The sequence below is a fragment of the Calonectris borealis genome, chromosome 1 (assembly GCF_964195595.1).
Source record: "Calonectris borealis chromosome 1, bCalBor7.hap1.2, whole genome shotgun sequence".
NCBI lineage: Eukaryota > Metazoa > Chordata > Aves > Procellariiformes > Procellariidae > Calonectris > Calonectris borealis.
The window spans coordinates 7,908,245-7,928,683 of NC_134312.1; the positions used below are offsets into that span (position 1 = coordinate 7,908,245).

At 47.9% G+C, this 20,439-nt stretch overlaps 1 protein-coding gene across 1 annotated transcript in view; it reads right to left on the reverse strand.

Moving 5' to 3' along the window:
- FRMD4A (FERM domain containing 4A) overlaps window positions 1-20,439 on the reverse strand; it is a 57,686-nt gene that overhangs the window by 19,234 nt on the left and 18,013 nt on the right. The window contains exons 4-6 of the mRNA XM_075143932.1: window positions 16,966-17,104; window positions 11,423-11,564; window positions 2,734-2,867 (exon numbers count right to left, since the gene is read on the reverse strand). Coding sequence (XP_075000033.1) covers window positions 2,734-2,867; window positions 11,423-11,564; window positions 16,966-17,013 — 324 coding nt within the window. The 5' untranslated portion in view covers window positions 17,014-17,104. The remainder of the gene's footprint in view (window positions 1-2,733; window positions 2,868-11,422; window positions 11,565-16,965; window positions 17,105-20,439) is intronic.

Below are 20,439 nucleotides of genomic sequence, written 5' to 3' on the forward strand. Positions count from 1 at the left end.
TGTCAGAGCGATGGGGTCATTTGCAAAGATTTGTTCAAAATCTGAAGCAAACCCCACAGAACTGAGGAATATCTGGAACACAGGAAGCAGCAAGCGCCAATATTGATGTTAATGCTGTGGGTTTTTTTTTTCTCCCTGGACTACACAATGCAGCCACACATATCTGAATTGAAGGCATTCAAATGCCTACAGAAAAAGGCAGGAGCCTCACTGCGAGCACAGCCCAGACTCCTTGTACTCAAAAGTCTCCCCATGAAGGACAAAAGGCTTTTGTGCTCCTTAGCATCAGCCTTGAGAGGATCCAGCTGGCAGAGTAACCTAAATCATCTGAATCCCAAAGAACAGCAGCTGACCTTAATGCGAGTGTGCAGTTCAGGCCCCTGCCTGCCCTGGCCTCTCCCCCGCTCCCTAATGGGGTTTTTCTTTCTACTCTTTTCAGGTCAGTAGGAAACAAGGACTTGGCCTTTTCAAATCCTTTCTTTAAGCAGCTCCCAGAAAAATGGGTTTGCAGCTCTGTGCCGACGTGCACAACGCCCTTTTGCGAGAGGCACTGTTGCAGTATCTCATGAGTCCCATTCCGTGTTGCCCCTCCAGCCCCGTGGGGTTATTTCAGCTTTTCTTCTGTAACGCGTTCTTTCTAGTGTGATGTGGCTCTAAGCACTGCATCAAGACACAGACTCCTATATCCTTTCCTGAGGTAAACTAGGATATTTTCTTTATAATCCTTAACTTAATATGAAGCAGGGCAGTGGGGAAAGAGTTAATATCTTCTGTAAAATGCCCAAGATTGGAGCAGAACAAAATTAATGTGGGCTACCATGCTGCCTCCATAAACTGAAAAGTATTCACAGGCACGGTCCTGAAATGTAATCTAAATTAATAAGTAACTGGAGTAGTGATGGCCCGAAGTAACCTGATGCCACTGTTACAGAATGGCTCTGGCCATGCTTATTTGATTATGCCCCCACTTTTAACCCTTTTTTATCTCCCGGTTTGCCGCCTTCTCCCTCTGTTTTGGCCATTCCCATACCAAAGCAGAAAGGACGAAGGGCCGCCTGAGAGGAAATACTTCCAACTGGAGGCTGCTGATGGATGAGCTGTAGGGTTGCAAGACAGGGTCAGATTCCAAGTGTCCATCAACTGCCTCTCTCGGATCATGTACAGAAAGCATGAACACTTTCTACCACGTCTTAAGGTGCTGACAGATGGGCTCTGGCCAGCCTCGCTGCAGCACATTAAGGAGATATTGCTCCTTACTACTGGCTCCGTGCCTCAGCAGGAGCTTTTGCCTGCATCCAGGTTACTCGCAAAGTGCCTGAGGCTGCACCGCAGATGGGGCTGGATTTAAAGCAAAGGCACTGGGCTGTGAGCTCCTGCAACTGTGGCACAGGCACATCTTCCCCTGCATGTGTGCTGCTGCAAAGCATTAGCCCTCAGCAGTCAGGCAGTGTCAGCTTAGCGTGGTAAATTCCTCCAAGGCAAGTAGAGCCCTCCAGACCTTGTCCCATCAGCCCTGAAGAGCATGTGACTGCTTCCTGCGGAGATCTTAGCTCTGTACTCGACGGACTTACGAGACTGGATGTGGTCCTGCGACCTTTACCAGCACAAGTTTTTTGCTGAAGTCAACCAGTACTTCTCAGGTAGGAAAGGACTGCTTGTGTGGAGTAAAGGACAGGAACTGGGGCAGCAGAGATTTCTGCTGACTTTCTTTGTTGAGAGGTATTTTCCACAACTTACTCCTGTTGGCGTTAAAACTATAGACTAATTGAAACAGCACAATGAGGGGTGAATCAGTGACCTATTTCCCCCATTTTTGTCAAAGGCGAGACACACATCAAATATTACGCAACAATTGGAAGATCTCCCGCTGTCTGCAGCCAGCTTCCTGTTGTGTTACACATTATGATTTGTTGTTAAGTTCAGATTTTCGGGCCTGGTAAACAAAGGAGGATTGCTGAATGACCCAAGTGTACGCTGCTGCTAACCTCCACACACATCTGCAGGGGGGTTGTGATTTCCCCAAACATTAAACTGATCTCTAAACTGGCCTCCTGTGTACTCCAAGAATGAACAGGCAGGGGAGTGGGAAGGTAAGTTCCTGAGCTGTCCTGAATGTCCTGGGATGACCACAGTGATTCCTCTTCGCAAGGTCTGCCACCACACTGCCATTCCTCTCCAGCAGTGCCAGAGCTTATTGGATGAAGGGAGTCTACATGGAGCAGATGAAACCTTGTGCGCTGTACGTAAGAATACGCTGGGAGAAGAAAAGCACATAAGGTCAGGCCTGCTCCAAGAAGAAAGTCTATCAGCTGGGGTTTTTTTTTGCTAATGAAGTCAAAAGCATTTGAGAAGTGATTACCAGTACACAGGACAGTCTTCCTATGCCATTTAGGTAGCTGCATATTCCCACCAAAGTCAATAAGAAGCCTGGCTGAATGCATCTTAAACACAATTTCAAACAGCAGACATGGATGCTGAGCAGCCTCCTAGTCCCAAGCCAACCGGGTACCCAGCTGACACGGGGTGCCCTTCTCTGGGGGGGAAATGTCCTGTGATATTGCAATCTGGAGCTGAAACAGCTAGACGTTCCTGAGGCCTTTGTACAATGGGCTTTGCAAGAGGCGACTATGGAAGGAATCTCTTCTCCTGACTCCACACCACCTCCAAACAACGAGCATGCTTATAACAATGCAAGCAACAACATGTTAACGTTTCAAAATGTCCATTGCCTACCGCTTCTCGGAGACACAGTTTCTTTAGCTCTTCCAAGCGTTGGCGCAGTGTCTCTTCCAAAGCTTCTTGCCTGGATTTCAGTGCAGCCAGCATGTCTTTCTTGGCAGACTGAGAACTATCTGACTCTTGGGAACCTATCAATAAACAATGATTTCACTAGGCCAGCTGACAGAAGAATACACATCTGGAGTGCTTGTAATTTTACCAAAGCCTGGATGCAGTCCTTCCAAAAAGAAATCAGACTATGACATGAAGCAGGTGTTACCCAGTCATGTTTGTTTACAGCAAATTCTTAATGTTTAAGCTAACAGACAGAGATCGGATAGTGGGGCACACATCATCCAGAAAAATAAAAGCAACAAAATTATTCATGTAAAGATCCTAGAAAAAAACAGACATACCGTTCCCATGAAAGTTCCCAATGGCAAATAACAGTACATTTTACAAAGCCCTGGAGATGCATTTTTGTGAAATTAAGCCTAGGAGAAACCATTTGACGATACAGCCTACTTCTTAAGAACTGCAATTATCCTAGTAGCCAACATTTAATTCAATCCACTTACAGTGCCTATTTTATGAAAAAATGTAATGGAACAAAATTACCTAGCAAGATTCCTGCAAAACACACCAAAACAACAATAACCCATAGGTCCTTCTGGGATAGTAGCTGTTTCTTGTGAAGATGTAGGTCAAGATATTTAAACTGCATGTCCAAATGGCTTGACTTTTCAAGTGGCAATTACCCAGCAACTTCCACTGAAGTAAGTCCATGCATTAAGTTGCTCAGATGTCGTGACAGCATTTGTAACTTCAGCTCTTTAGGGGAACTTATTGATGGGGTTTCTGGTTTTATTTTGGTTTCGGATGTGCATCAATTGCTATCCAAGATCTAGCATGTCAAAGAAGGGGCAATATTGCATCCATTTTTGGGTCCCCAACTTGAGCAGCTCATTTTTCAGGATGTGCTTAGCTTTCACCCTCTTTAATGCATGTCTGGGCTCAGGGATGAGTTTATAGTGAAGTCACCACTTCCCACCGAACCCCTTGTTTGCATAAGCCGAGTGCATCCTTTCATCACAGAGTAAGGACACAAAGGTTATGGCCATACTGTGAGAAGAAAAGCAAGCTCAGGAAGGGGTAAATGCCATCTCCACACGCTTTTCACTCATATTACTGGCTGCTGTTTAGCTACAGCTGTAGTTCAAAGCATCCACCTTAGGTTTACGGAAAGCTGAGTTCTGGTATCTGTGGTGGATTCAGCAGGAGCGTCCCATGTTTGTCCACAGACAACACGGACAGCTACAGCTCCACACACTCTAAAGCTCTGCCCACACACAGCTCTGGAGCTCAGCCTAAGTCTACATCTGATCCCTTTTTAGTAAACTCCATAGCGGGTCTTAAGCCAGGCTGAACAAACAGGGCTGCTGTGGCTAAGGGGTTGCTGTTGCCTCAACAGAAGTGTCTAGGTGATCTAAGTATCCGAGATGTCTTCCATGGGGTGGCAGATAGGATCCAGGACCCCGTGAGACCCACACTCTTTTGGATCGGTAGTGGTATACTCTACCCACCTAAAATGGCACCAGACACCTACATTTAGACAGCTGGATTGTGCCCAGTGCTTTGTAGGGACTTCTTGTGGGGTACTGTAGGTTTATGCCTGCAGAAAAGCCTTTGACTCAGCAATGCTTTCAAGGGGGTTCCTCCTAGTTCTCAGTGGTTCCTCAGTGGTCTCAGCACCCGCTGTCCCACGGTGACTCTGGGGGGCTCCCCCACCCCTCTAGAGCAACGGCACAGAGAAAGCAGACCTTTATTATCTGCAGGAGTCAGATACAACAGGATACTACATGGAGTTTTCTGTGCACCTGTAGGATGGGGGTGAGAGGGGGCTTCTAGATACATTTGCACCTCGGCCTCCAAGTGTACAGTGAAGACACTCAGCCCATTGAAAATGTTGCTGCCCTTTCACAGAGCTCTGAAAGGAACCTGGGAACAACTCTTTGTTTTGGCAGCAAAACAGAGTGGAATTTGTGCTTTCAGCTTCATCTTTCATTGCTACTATTGCAGCAGACCATTAAAGCTAAACTGAAAGAGGATTGAGGCAACCCATGCCACGAAACAGTTCTGCATTGGCCCAGGGGGAGCAGAGAACCTCACAGATCTCTTCCTCCACTATTTTCTGGAGTTTTCATACAGGAAGACAGCTGGCATTTATTCTGTGAAGCACCACCCCGCTTTGTTACATCTTTTATTGGGCTGTCCTGGAGTGCGGGAGGTGGAAAAAGGGCTCTCTAAAAGTCAGCCAGGTTGAGCATCATCAGATAAAGGAGGACAACCTCATGGTAAGATGTGTGTGTGTAGTCATCCTCATTTCATTTGGATTTGCCCTCACAGAGCAACAAAACTCAATTCTGCAAACACATCTGTGCTGCAGGAACTTGACGGGATCTTCTAGAGGAGCCTTGTATTTGCACTGGCAGGGAAAGCCCTCTCTAGAATTTTCTAATTCTTAATAGTAACCCTGGTGAGCAGTTACTAGCAAAAACTGAATTGCTGAATTTCTTCACTGAATTGCCAACAAACTGCTGAGTCTCGGTAAAAAGTTGCTCATGATTCTAGCAGATATTTCAACTCTTTTTTTTTTTCTTTTAGGACAACTTTAATGACCTATGTTTTCCTTTCAATTGCTCTTCCCCTTTCCTTCCTCCCTCTGCTCCCTACCTCCACACCAGCCTCAGAGTTATTTTTAAAAGCTATTCATTTTTGCACTGCAGGTTGCCACAGCAGCTACATAGATGCCGAAACATTTAAAAGCATACGAATAGCCTAAACCCTGGCCAGACGCCTGAGCAGATTCCGGGTGTGCCGACAAGAAGGAAACGAACGGCTTCTGGCTGAGCTGGTACGGACCCAAATCAAGCACAGACAGTTCACAGCATTTGCTCCAGCTGTGCTCACCCTGTGTGAGAACCATGCTGTCTCAACCCTGACGCGGTCGGTGGCAATGTCCACTGAATGCACATTTTGCCATCTTTTTCACCCTTCCCAGAAAGCAAAGGAATTGGGGGAGATCTGGAAGAGCATTTTCACATCTGAGTTAAGCAATGGGATTACTGCTGAAACCAAAGTCAACTACTCCTCGGCACTAATGAACGAGTTCAAATTAACTTTTTCCCAGCGTGTCTTCGTATAACAAACTCTTCTAGCACAGCGAGGGTTCAAAGGCCAGGGGACAGGGTACTCAGTTCATGGCTTGTGATGCTGAATCTTTTTAGTTTGACCATACCTGACTTGGGCATACTGCAGGACTTACTTATTTCTTCAGATCTTCCTGAAATTTCTCCTTCAGAAACTGTTCTGTTCTAGCTGGTTTGGTTTTGTTTGTTTTTTTTTAATTTAAAAGCTGAACTATTTTGGAGTGTATTATTAGATTTTTATGGGTTGGATTCTCTGCTTGTTCTCACAGGTGAAAAGCAAATGGAAAGTTGATCAGTCAAGAGAATTACACCTGTGTGAGATGCTTGTAAAGGAGCAGAGAACAGTGCTTTGTATTGCTGGGGTGCCTATAGCTTCCATTGGAGACTCTTTATTTACATATATGTATTAATCCAGCCTCGAGCAAGGCTGTGACCACAGACCCACTTCTAAACCCAGTGGCAATTGACCCAAAAATGTCAGAACAAATCAAAAGACCACAAAAACAACCAAAGAAATGATCAAAGACCAGCACAAACCCAATCAATCAAGCAGATACTACCTTAAATCAGCCTTATTAAATATGATGCTCACTGAGTCACGGCTGCCCAGTGTCTTCCAAAGGGGATCATCAACAGAGAAAAATCAGTCCTGAAAGATCAGTCCTAACATGAGAGACTCCTACTGCAACAGAAATGGTTGACTGGGAGGCTTTCTCAGGTATTTTATCCCCCACAATTAGGGCTAATTCCTAATGCAGTAAACCAGAGAAATGTTGCTGAAATATGTAATTTCCCTGTATAGCTTTTGAACCTTTCTGTGAAAATTATTATTCAGCCTCCTTCCCATTTTCTGTGCAAAGATTTACCAAACTCTGCATTTTAACACACACTTCTGCAGAACCATTTGATGTCCCTAAAAGAAAAAAGGTTGTGAAAACAGACGGGGTAGCAAGCACAGGGCCATCTCTTTGGTGGGCACCAGGAACCTGCTGAATTGGGGCCTGTTTTTATAGCTGCTGCTGCTGCTTTAATTTCAAAACCAAGGCAATCGTACATGCCCTTTCCTCCTTAGCATACAGGATGGGACGCAGGTCCTGGTGATCTGAACATCCACTTAATACCCTATTATCGTGTGGATACGCTACTCATCTTCTGATACCTACTTGGCCTCTCTGGGCAATTTCTCCATCCACTGACATTCACGAGAACACGAGCTGTGAAACGGGGGGAAAACATGGTCCTCCCTGCCCAACTCACTCCTCCAGCAGAATTCATGGCTGAGCTTCTTCACCAGTGCTAACAGGCTCATTTCTGATCGCTCCAACACCGGTGATGTCAGGACAGTCTTGGTCATGTTGATGGGGACATGAAGCAAGTGAGTCACACCCCCAAAGGATCTGAACAAGGCAATGTGCTGTGCCTGTGCAGATCTGCAGGGGCTCCTGGCTACCAGGCTTTGTTTTAAAGCTTGTCAAAGAGACGACACCAGCAATGTGAGCCACTGTTTTGAAAAGGAAAGCCCTACCAGTGACTCACTGTTTGTCCCCATTTCCTCCACCTATTTAGCAGAGTGGAGTCAGCTTGGAAAAGGGCTAAATGAGAAAGACGAAAATAAGCAGGGAGGATAGATGGGATGCTGAAGAGCAGAGGGAGCCAAGGCTTAGTGCTAGCATCTGAGAGGGGAAAGGAGATGCAACAAGGCAGCTGGTGAGGCAAGAGCACCCAGGCATCTCTCCTCTTTCTCATTTTGTGAGTCTCTTGCTCCAGGAAAAACACATCTAAATATGGCAAACCCTTCATGCTACATCCGGCTGCTGGCTCCAGCTCGCTGGCGTTTGGTTGAGGTCCCCGTGGAAGGCTGTCCCCCAAGCAGGGAGGGGAGGTCCCCCCACGCTCGCTCCGTGCCAGAGCCCGGGCTGACTCACTGCACCAGGATGTCAGCGCACAGCAGCCAGCAACCTCAGACAGCCGCTATCTCTTGTCTCTGCCAGACAAATAGGATATCCTCCGTGGCGCGCGGGAGCCCAGCTGGAGCTGCTCCACGCAGGATGCGCTCAGACATCCTGTGGGCGACCTGTCTTCGCGAGCCCCCGCGCTCGCGGGCCGTGCCGGAGGCCGCGCGGGTGCTGTTTATCCGCTCCATCGCCTGCCGGGGCGGTCCAGCTGGGAGGCGGCCCCGCCAGATGGAGCGGCGGGGGCCGGGGAACCGGCTGGCTGGGCTCTCTCGTGGCATTTTCAAACGTAAACAGGCCCCTGCACAGGAAACCTCCACCGCTGATGAAGGAACGGGGCTCAGGGGGCCGGAGGCTCCTCGAACATGTCAGTGAAGCTAAAGCAGAGGTGCTCCTCTGTGGTCCCTCCTCTACCCACTGAGATGAAGAAGGCGGTCTGGGGTTCAGTCCAACAATAACCCAGCAATAACAGGGCTCCTCACTAGCTAGGAGCCCTGCAGCGCTCTTAGGGCACAGACTGAAGAAAAAATCCACCTTAGACCTAACCTGATTTCACTCCGGTAATTATCTCTGCTGGCTTTGATTAGGGTTCATGCCAGTGTGAAAGCAGAGCTTTTACTCCTGGGCAAATCTTGCCCCAGATGTCCAGGGATGGCCCAGAGATCCTGAGCAGAAGAGCCAGAAGGGCCAGCAACCCACTGTTTTGGGGGCCCCCTTCAGAGCCAAAATGAGGACAAAAGTTAAAAGAGCGAGCTTATCGGAAACGGACTTGGGAGCATCAAGTATCAAACTTACAACTCTGCAGTGGACACAGACTGAGATTGAGGGCCTGGGAAGCACAGAGGAGCTTAGGCTTTGGCCCTGAATTGCTGTGACCATGGGGAAGTCACTGCCCCAGTATAAGACTCCATCTCCCCTCTCCTGTGTCTTGAGACCGTAAGTGATGGGGGGCAGCGATTGTCTCGCACTGCACAGCAGGATCTTGGCCAGACAGCTGTTGAAAGCAACAACAAATATTTCCTTGCAGCCTTGCTGCAATCCCAGGGGAGACATGCCAGCTTCAGCGTGCTCCTCGTGGCACTGACAGCCCCTTCAGTGAGGAGGAGTGAGATGGAGAGAGGAAGTGGCTACAAGTAGTTTCCAGGAAAAAAGGTCTAAGAAGAGCGGGGGAGCGGGGGCAAACAGAGATTCAGTCCTGCCCTTGTGATTTCGAGTCACTCGGGGTATTTATAGCCTGGAAATCTACTGTGGCCACTTAATCATTTGCACTTATTCTCTGCAGCGCGCAGGGTGTACCGCGATAACCCATCATTGTTGTGATTGTGGGCCGATCTTCGGCACAATGGGAGGAAACGCAAAGGCTGGGATGGAGCCGGTGACTGTGCCCGGCGGGACAGGCAGCGAATGCCCCCTCCCGTCCAGTGGGACAGGGCTGGGTCACCTCTGCCAGCCGGGCTCGAGAGAAGGGGCTCTTGGAGCAGAGGGGTCTTGGTGACTGCGTGGAAGCAATCCAGGGTCTCCAGTTCCCTGGTATGTGTCCTCCTCTGCCAGACATCTTCACTCTATAGTTCCTTGCAGCTGCTCGTAGCTGCTGGAAGGCACACAGCAGCAGCAAACCCCACAGCTTGCTTTAACATTTTGGGGAGGGCCCTGTCCTCACAGCTGGTAGGCATCTGAACACAGGCAGCTCTGAACACAGGAACCTGGAGGGAGCCATGCTCGCCTGGCCCACCAGCAGCACCTCGACTGAAACAGAGGTTCACACAGTCCTCCTTAGGCATCCAGGTAGACCGATCCACCTACCCTGGCCTGAAGAAATGACTCACCTTGTCAATGAATTTTGCATGGGTCTAGTCACTATGCAATTCTGCTGAGTCTGCAAACCCCATGCTCAGCCAGAAGGAACTTGAGCAGGGAGCGAAAAAAAATACAGAAATAAAAGCATGAGCAGCTCCCAGTTTGGTATTTCCATTCACATAACCCTGATAGGTGCTGGTCCTACAGGAGCTTTTCTGGGCCTGATTTCCTGCTGGCTTTCACCTGGCTACCGCTCTCCCAGTGTGACAGCAGAAGCAGACCCCCCATGTTTTTTTCCAGGAAGGGAAAAAGTCAGCGTATTAACATGAAGACAGGATTACTACCAAGTAGCTCTCACAAACTTGGGAATGGTGCCCAGGAGGCCAAGATCTTGGAAAGACCTTAAGAACTTCCTTGGGGTACTTAATGTTATTTACTTTCCAACAGGAGAGCTGGAAAAAATGCCAAAGAGCTCCAACAACCCGACACCAGTCCGGGAGCTGCTCAGCTACTGCAACTCCCTAAGCGATGGCAAGCACAGATGGTGGATTGTATACTTCCTCAGGAGGATCTAAGGAGCAGAAAGGCATCTCTGTTTGCAGGAAAGGCAAGGAACTGCACAGCAGGCTGCTCTGGAGCTCTGTAAGCACTGCACATTTTAACCCCTCGCTGGACATTTTCCAGGCAGGAGAGGGTGGCTTTTAAGAGACATGAAGGATACAGTGATGCAAAGCTGGTCTATTACACCAGTGTAGGTTCTGTTTTAAAGCATGTTGTTCTTAGGTGGACTCTTCCCTTGTCAAGCAGGAGAAGGTTATTCTCTGGTGTGACACATCTCAAAACAATGGATTTCGATCACATGACAGTTAACAGAGGGCATTTAATTGACTGGAACTGTTAATTGTAGTGATACCAGCAACTTTGCCCTCCTGAAGAGCTTCTTACCTGAGCAGCTTCAAGCTCCTCACAAACTATTAATCCTCGCTTCACTCCTGGAGTGACATTTAGCACTGTTATACACACAGCTTGCCCCATTCAGACTGACGGAAGAGTTTCAAAGAAATACAGACAGTTCCTGACTCCTCTTCCCTGGTCCTTCTCCTCTGATGCTCTAGCTCTCCTCCGTATCAACTTCTCTTGGATTTCTTTCACAGATTATGTCTTCCTCATAACAGGAAGGGACTCTAAGCCACAAAAAGAAACCTCTAGGTCCCCATACTAGTATGGTGGAAAGTGCTAGGCAATAGCTCTTCAAAGCCTGAGACACCAGGCAAATTCCAGCAACAGAGAGGCAAAGCAGATGTGCACTCTGTGAAAAAGCCACCCTGCCTCAACACTGCTGAAGGACGTCACCAATTCCCAGCCTCAGGTTCCCTAGTGACTGCTTCCTCACTGCTGGCTGAGGGCTCCTTCACAAACGCATCTGCCTAGGGATGAGCTGGGTGCCAAGGGGTGATTATGGTAGAAACTGTGAAGAGAGACCAGGTCTCAGCTGGAAAGTGAGAGGTTGGAGATGGCATCCTGGGGCCAAAGAGGAAACAAGCAGCGGTAATGAGAGAGGGGGAGGCTGCTGCCTGAGCTGTTTGTGGGGCAATGTGCTGAGAGACGGACTGACACCTGGACAGACCGAAAGGCTAAAGGGAAGTGACTTTCATTTCTGCAGTGCAGCTTCTGGCCGCTCCCCATTATACCACGGCCATGGCCCTTCCCACCATATTCTCTCCAGTTACAGGATAAAGCACCTACCTGATGACAGAAGACTCCCGCTGCTGCCGCTGATAATTTTGCCTTTACTCCCCATGTTGGCCAGCTTTGAGGTCTTGAGCGTTCCAGTTTCGGTCAGGTCAATCGCAATCTCACTCAGGCTTCTTGCAGCATGAATCTTGGACTGGACATGAACACAGGAGTTAGTAATGATCTAGTGCTTCTTTAAAGTTCACAGAAGGAAAAAGTCCTTTTGCTGTGGCAGGAAGCAGACCTCCACAGCAAACTTGGATTATTTTACAAGAATAGAAGCAATCTGGCACGGTATTCATTGCTGCACTTTTTACATTCTTAAGCGGGTACAATTCTGGCATTGCTTCCTGTTGTTTGTTATTTTCTCTGCTTTGCCATGCACATTTTTCCCTCTTAAACAAACTACGTATGGAGTCACTGTGTTACCACATACAATAAGAAACCTTCAGAAATGCAAGGCTAAAGACCATCTCTAGCATCTAAAGGAAGCCAGGAGGGGCCTTTCCAAATCTGCAATGAGCTTTGGACCAAGACACAGTGAGGACATGGCTTAAATGGGCTGTCATCACAAGCTGGAAGAAAATACTGGCAGGGAAACACGTTCAGGTTATGGTCCAGACTAACAAGCTGCATGCAATGCCCCTACTGTGAGGGACCTCTTCAAAGCGTTAACATTACTCCAGTAAGAAACAACAGCCGGCCCCAGCTTAGTAACTGGCCACTACCAAATGTTAACAATCTAGGCACCTCCAGGGGAAAGTAAACATGCATATTGCATAAACCTATAGAACAGAACAGAACAGAACAGAACAGAATAGAATAGAATATTGTATTATATTTCAGTTGGAAGGGACCTCCAACGATCATCCAGTCCTCTTCCAATCTCAGGAGGGAATGAATTGACTTCCTAAGATGTCATCCTTTCTCCATTGGTTATGGAAGGACTTGAGACAACAAAATGCCCAGAAAGTTCAGGTGAGACAACTCTGGAACTCTCTCTTCATTGAGCAGTGAGCTCAGTTGTGGTTATGCCCACAGAGCCAACAAAGGCAGAAAACGTTCAGGGCAAGAGGGTTAGCGGCACTGTGCAATGAAATGAGCATGGTAGCTGCTTGCAGGGTTGGGCTCACTCAGTCCTAGTGGCTGCCCTGCCTCTGCAATACAAACCCCACTGTTAGTAGCTCACCGTCTATCTCCAGTCCATTCTCCTGGCAGCCTCTAGCAGGGGCTTAACATGAACAAAAGGATCAAGAACATTGATCAAAGTTGCTGGGGATGGCCCTTCAGTTATATCCCTAAGCACTACCGGGAAGAAGAACCCTACATATAAGGGTGTCTTGGGTAGCCACAAGAATTTTTCAGTCCTTTTGTGACCAGTACAGCCTTACGATCACCTTAAAATAGCAACTGCCACATCAGAACAACCCCAAAGCCTCTCTAGTCCTCTATCTCATTTCTGACTGGGGACATCTCCAAGCACTTCAGAAAAAAATATATGGAAACTTTTCATTAAGCCGTTGTGGAATAATCTGTCCACGTGGAAAATTTCCTCCTGCCTCTTCTGAACTAATGCTTACGCTCTGAGCTCTGTTTAATGTATTGGTTGTCGAATTCACTTCAGGTAACAAGCCATGCTAACAGGGAGGAAACTGACAACCAGGAAGAAGCTCGCTGTCTGTAACATGGCACACAAAGATGACTGCTGTTTCATCTCCGACCTGGAAATCAGCTTCTTGCTCACTGACCCTCATGTGAGCTCCTCAGTCATGGATGAAGGGAGCTTGGAGCTCAGCCCATCGCCCAAATCTCGCAAGTCCTGTGCTGCTGAGCTTCTATTAGCCAGGCCTCGCAAGGCCACTGACCTGCAATTTCTATTTCCCAGAACCCAGAAAGTTGTTGGGACATTGTGCCGAGGCTCTCCAGCTGCACAAAGGCTTTTGTTCAACAGGATGGTGAAGCCCCAGTTCACCTGAGCATTCACCTCTGCACCTCCTCAAGGCCAGAAGAGAATCTCAGCCCCAGTCATACCGTTCAGGAGACAGGCACATCATTAGAGTGCTAACAAATCAGAAGCTGATTGACGCCCACGTACCAGGGTGTGATCTGTTCCCACTGGAACCAACACGAGATGGGATTACAAGGAACGCTTGCCATGATGGGATTTTCAGTGTTATTTCACATCCTCAGGAAGCAGAAATCGTTTTAACAAGAACTAAGGCTGAACTGATGGCTGAGTGCTCACCACACTGAGCTTCACTCTTAGCTCTGTTACTGATTTGCTGTGGGGCTCTGGGTAAGACACTTAAGGTTAAATCTTAGTGATCCCCTGCCTGTTTGCACATCAATGAAATAATAAGGGAAGTAAAATGTCTCCCTGTTGCACACTATATTTTTAAGATTAATTTAAGACTTCAAATGAAGACAGCACTGGGAGAGCTTCATACTGAAAACACTCTCAGAAGTATTATCATAATTCAATATTCTTGGGTATTTATAGCCTCTATCATTACCATTCAGAGGTACCCAAACGCCTCACAAGCTTATTTCCACAACAACCCCAAGAACAGGGCGTGTGCACTCACTTATTTGAGTGCAGAGGCTGAACTACCTGCCAAATGTCAGAGCAGATCAGGCAACTAGTACTGACCCTCTTAAACTAATGATACAACCCGTTAGACACCCCTCATTTCCAGCAGCTCCTCCCCAAACTCAGCTCCGGCAGAAGGATAGCACTCTTTTAACTTCTTGGATCTGAGGTTCCAGGTCAGAAACAAGGTTTGTGAAAGATGTTCTCCAAATAGCTCTGGAAGGTTAGTTCTAGGTGAAGAGGAAGGTCCCTGCTTTTATCTAACGAGATTTCCTGCTACTTGAGTTTCGATAAGGAGCCTGAGCACAAACTGCTGTCTTGCTGCAATGACAGATCTTTGGAGGTAACAAGTCTTCACGCTGATGCTACCCTGGTGATTTATTCGCTGCAGGTGCATACACGCTGTATGACCCTACATATATGTAAGGTTATGTATACCTTGTATAACCCCAAGAACAGCCATACTGATCAAAACCAGTATCTGGCTAACCCAACACACTGAGTCCTTGCAGCAGATGTCTAGGAAAGGTACAAACCCCAAGTCTGCACAGACAGATCCCGCCCTCCCGCTCTGTGAGGCAGTGGTTTTCCTGTATTTGTACGATAGTTACAGCGAGAAGCCCTGTAGTTTATTTCCACTCATATTCAGACTGCAAATTAGAACACACTCTGGCCCTACCTGTTTGACTAGGCACTAACTAAAACGCTGAGTGAAGGCAATGCAACTGGAGGCTGTGGTCCCGGCCAGCACGCCAAGCCAGCAGCAGCTGGAAGCGTGCCCTACATAGGGCAAATAGTGTGAGACCGAAGCCTGGCATCCCTGGAACCAGAAGAGAGGAAAAGCAAACCAGAAGAGAGCAGATAGGGGATCAGCAGGGCAGAGCCATCTTCCTCCACAGAGGGTGCAATCCAAACCTGCTGAAGCTGGTGGTGAAGGTTTTAGATCCGACCGCAGTTGTGCTAATGGTGCCCTGCACTAAACAGTTGGGATGGAGCATCTCCTGAAAGGAATGGGGTTAATTTTCCATGCTGCTCAATCCCTGCTGCCTCTGCTGCCTACAGCAATGCCAATCAGCGTCGGGTGGTCTTGTGCTTTGGACAGCCACTCACCAGCAGCAGGAATCAGACCAACAGCTCATTTCATACAGGCCACTGAGCAGGAGCCAGCGTGAGGCCTGGGCTAGACTTTGTACTGACAGCACAATAGTGGAAAGCTAGATTACATCCCATTAGCGCTCCCTTGGGCCCTGCAGTCCCTCCAGGCTCAAAAATTTTAAAGCACTTAGCGCAGACCTGCCAAGTCTCATTTACATGGAGGGAGACTGGCTCATTCATGAGTCATTTCAACGCATGGGGCCAAACTGATCCCCAGTGTTGTTCTGACAGGGTCAGAGGGTGAAGAAAAATCCATCAGTGAAATGCAAGAGTAGATGGACACTAGGGATGAATTTATGCCTCTTGCTTGCAGTGACGGGGCTTTGCTGCAGGTGATTTTTTGAAATCCTTGGCCTATTTTCTACCGGTTCATTCATCCAAAAAGCCTTGCGCTTGGAGGAAAGTGCTGTTGGGAATTCCCACAAAAAGAGACTTCTCAAGGCTTCTAGGCCAAACATTTGATTGACTCGGTGCAGTCAACAGAGCAAAGACATGCCTTGAAGTCCTGCTGCATCTGTCTCCTGAAAAAAAGGGAAGCTGACAGGAGTTCTGCATACTGACATGTTCACTTGGAAAGCTGGCGATCTTTTCAGTCTTCACGTTACGCTTCGATTGCAGGGAGAGAGAGACAGATCAGTGGGGAGTGAGATGCTGGGAACTCGGCGAGCTGGCAGGAGTTCAACGCAGAGTGAGGCCACAAAGAAGGCTGGGACCTCACTTCCTTGCAAAAGGGTCAAAATCCAGGCAAAGCTGATTTTATTTCTTTTCAAAATCAAGTGAAGGGGCTATTCCAGTGGAGTTGTGCAGAAGGTCCAGATCCAACTGGTGCCCAGTTATGTGAGGAGCACGGGGTTCAAGCTTGCTTTATCACTATGTCATATCTCCTGCCATCTTATTTACACCACTGGAGTGAAGGCTCAGTTGCAGTGAGCTCCAGCAGGCTTTTTCTTCTCACTTTGTTTTTATTTTTCTTTCTTTTGTCAAAACGATATGAAATGCCAAGTTTGAACATGAAAGGAGGGAATATCTAAATTTTGCTTTGAAGTTGGGGATTCAACTGAAGTGGGGACTCAGATTTAAGGGGATGCGAACCCATGCGACCTGAAACTCAAATAAATGTTTGTCTAAGCCCTTGAGAGCTGAAACGAAGGCATTTCACATCACCCCACTGTGGAGTATGTTTTACTGGTTTTCAAAAGCAAAGCGCACATGGGTACAGTGTCCTGAAGTGACCAGCAGGATGAATTGAACAGATCAATTAAAGTTGATGGATCTATCAATCTTGACAGCGTCACGTCAAAGACTAGGAAAACAGACTAAAATACCAGCTCCCTTAAGAGAATGGGACAAAAATATTTGTATGCCTTAACTTCAAAGCCTCAGCATGACTACCGGGATTATTGTGACAAAGCACACTGACATGGTCACAGACGTGACAGGCTGACAAATGAGGGCTGGTGGGTGGTGCTGTCTGTAGGAGTGTGAGAGAGGGGAGATCAGATTGAAACACAATCTGCCAACAACAAAAGAAGTCACTGAAGGGAAGTCCTGGGCATTTAAGAGACCCAGTTTCTTACCAAAGAAATGGGAGGAGGAGGGAATCTCCTTTTGTTAGTTGGTTGCTTGTGACCTAAATACCTTGCAGCTAGATCAGCAAATCCATCTGGCTAAAAGTAAAAAAAAATAAACTTCTGTTTGTTTGCTGAGTTGTTTTTGTTGAGAGCAAAACAGAGAGAGCTATGCTGGGACCGTGGGGAGTGAGAAGGACTCACCCACCGCAACATGCACTTCCCACCTCCAACATGCTTACCTTGCTTTGCTTTCTGTCCAGGTAGAACTGATGTTGACTAATGGCCATAGCCCAGATAGACTTTATTAGTGCTGGACAGGCGTACCACGTATGCACAGCGATGCCACTATGCCCAAAAGTCCTCCTGGTCACAGATGCCCTGGAGAGGAGAAAAGAATGAACTGGGGTTACATCAAGGTTTCCTCAGGTAGTTTTCTGTGGCAGAACCTATCACACACCTCATAGTAAAAGCTGCTGTCTTGACTGCGCACACACTTGTGCTAATGGGAAAAAATGCTTAGAGAACAGCAATAAATAGCTACTCAAGCCAGGAGAGCATTTACTTTAAATAACTCCTCAGTGAGCAAGCTCCAGAGGACTAACAGTAAAGATCATCCAGTTTGTCCAGTTCAAACTGTATTTCTGGGTTTGGCTGAGCTGATGCTGACCTGCTACGTGTCCCAGGGCAGTCACTAATGCCAAAGCGTGTGTGAATCCTCTGTGTCTCATCACATGCTGGGACACCCGAGGCCAAGGCCTCACACCCTCCACTACCTCTGGCTTTGGATGGTGGCTTTCAAATATTAGGACCCAGGTAACAACTAAAGATCCACAGGATCAATGGCTGCTTTAGAAAATGTGGGAGAAACTCTTCCTCTTCTTGATTGCCTCACTTGTAAACAGATGCAGTAGGACTTACCACATGGTACGGGAAAGGGGAGCTGTGAGGTTCGGAGAGGGCTGCCTAGTGCCCCGGAGAGAAGAATGTTACTCAGCGATTAGCTGAGTGAATATAAAAACAGGAAAAATAAGAGCTAAATGTTTCCTCTCTGGGACTCCCAATTGTCCTCAAATATTAGCAAAAAACACAGGTTAGGTTTCCCCATGCTTTCACAGCTGTAGAAAACTGCTTGATTATTCCTCCCCACCCCTCAACTCTAACCCCACCAGCAGAGCCCCCGACACTGGCACACCAGCACACACAGGCTCGCAATCTCCTGGTCTGCAGAACCCCTCCCACTGCAGGGATGCAGCACTGGCTAGAGTAAACCAAGCCACTGATCTACAGAGCCCCAAATAAATGAGGTCCTCCTTTCCCATCTGTTAAGAAGAGTCTTGTGGTGGAGTCCGATTATGAAATGAATGTGAGCACTGGTACACAGGCTAGCTCAGAAACAAGACACTTTTGTTACAGCCTTTCACGTAGCGACATGGATGGTGAAGAGGGGCCGGTGCAAGAGACAGCCTCGGGAGCAGGGTGTGCTACAGAGGGGCTGCCACAGTCCATAGCCAGCAGGCACTCTGTGCGAGGCAGATGTGGAAGTGACACTGCAGGACAGCCTAGGAGCTCTAGTGTGCCGTGCAAGGGATGGTCGACTCTTTTCCCAGCACTCAGAAGTCCTCAAGCCTGCTGAGGCTGTGGTTCCCCTCCTGCATCTGCACTGGCCACCTCTCCTCTGGTGCCTGTGGGCTACCGCCCTGTCCAAAACTGGAGGTGAACGTGGGGAGGAGAGGCACATGGTCAAAGAAAGTTGTGATAGAGCCAAGAATGAAAGAAAAGCAAAACTCTGCAGTGAAATGGGAACTGCTGGCCAGGTTCAGCTTGGGAGACGGCTGACAGCTCTTGTGTCAGGGCCTTTTCAGTGCTGCAAAATGTTTTAAAGTCAAAATGCGACGCTACAAATCGGAGTGAAATTTCTCTGAGAAAACAGCCGCAGCCAATGAAAACAAGGTCTGAGGCAACTGGGATCTTGTGTTTCAGCGTTACCCTGTGCTGAGTCCTTTCCATGCGACTACAGCAGAAGACCTTGTCCTATTACGAGTATCGTTCTTGTGAGAAAACTCCCCACGGATGCAACAGGACGGTGGCTGGTGGTCCTAATGAGGATGGGTGCTGGGCTGCCTCATCCCTGTCACTGGACAGGGAATGAAGGCTGTGCTGGGAGGTGCTCTTGAAGTTGGGGGTGGATCCAACTCTGGACACTTTATGTTGGTTTAAGGGACACAAGCCACTGCAGCACATTGGCATATAAGGCTCTAAGGCACTCAAACATGGGTTAAAGCCTTAATTCTGGTTTCATCCTATTCAGTTCAAACGCAGTTACTTGTTTTGAACTCTCAGAAACATACTCTGCAAGCCATTCATCTTCTCATCTTTTTCTTTTTGGGATTTGTACATGTTTCCCATCAAAATTGCAGACCCCATTAGAAAGTCTGCAGACTTAGCTAGTCAGAGCTGTGGACTTGCTTTTCACAGCTGTCTTTTGGGGACCTGTGAAAGATACCCATGGGTGTTTTTTCTATGACTTCCCTCCATGCATGCCACATGCGCAATGGAATTAACCCTGTCAATACCCCCTAAAACGTATCGTTTCCCTCCTTTATGGGATAAGTAGCCACGATGAAGAGAGGTTAAATGGCTTCTTCGGGACAGGAAGCCACGGGCAGAGGCAGGGCTTAAAAACATATATTGTGCTGCCCAGCCCTGGCCACAACCAGGGAGCCGTGCTTGATCTCCTGCGAGTGTGGCTTTGCTGACTCAGGCTCTGGTTTGGCTACACGGTGAGGAATGCGGAGAGAGCACTGTGTTGGCTACTCCTCCGCCTCCACACACCGAACAACTCCTCGCAGGAGTCCATCCCACTTGGCTGGGAGGCTACAACCAGAGCTGTGTTCCCACCACACCACTGCAACATGCCTTGCTGCTTTACAGCCAGCATACCATTTTGACCTGGACGGTGGTACCCTCTGGATATGAAAATCAACCAGCTGAATTCCCCTGTAGTGAGAAAGTACCAGGCTGACAACCTGGGACAGGGTTTTGTCCTCCTGGTGTTGATTCAGAGAAACAGCGCAATGGAACAAAAAACGGAAGCTCTTCTGTGTCAGTAATTCCTATCATCTAAATACAAATGAGACAGAAGAGGTTCCTCTGCGTGTTTACATTTTATGCACGACATCGAATAGCAAATATCATCATGATTTTAACGTCCCAGAGCTATTTCCTTTCTTTTCCTTGCATTCGCTGCTTACAGGAGACGGCCAGCCTGGGCATTTAGGGGCTTCTTGCTGCTGGTCGCTTGCAGCACGCGTTTCTGACGCCTCACACCCTGCTGGAGGCTCAGTGAGGGAAGGAGTACACCACCCCCAGCTCCCGCTGCTGGAAGATGTCCCAGCGTATTCGCAACTTTGGGAATTTGGTCTGCTAGATTTCATGCGACTATTTACATGCTTAATATTAAGCAGATGCTTCAAGGCTCTGCTGACCTGGAGCTGCAGAATGGTACGAGCCGCTCTACTCAGTTTTTGCTCTAACAAAATGCACCTATGGAGACAGGCACCATTGTATTGGTGTGACCATGTTCATATCAGGGCAAATAAGCCCAGAAACTGCATGCAAAATTCCCCTAATAAAAATACATCTATTAGTACACAGATAGGCACAGGAACAGGTGAAACAGGATCACAGCTGAGGCGATCAGCAAAACACGCTAC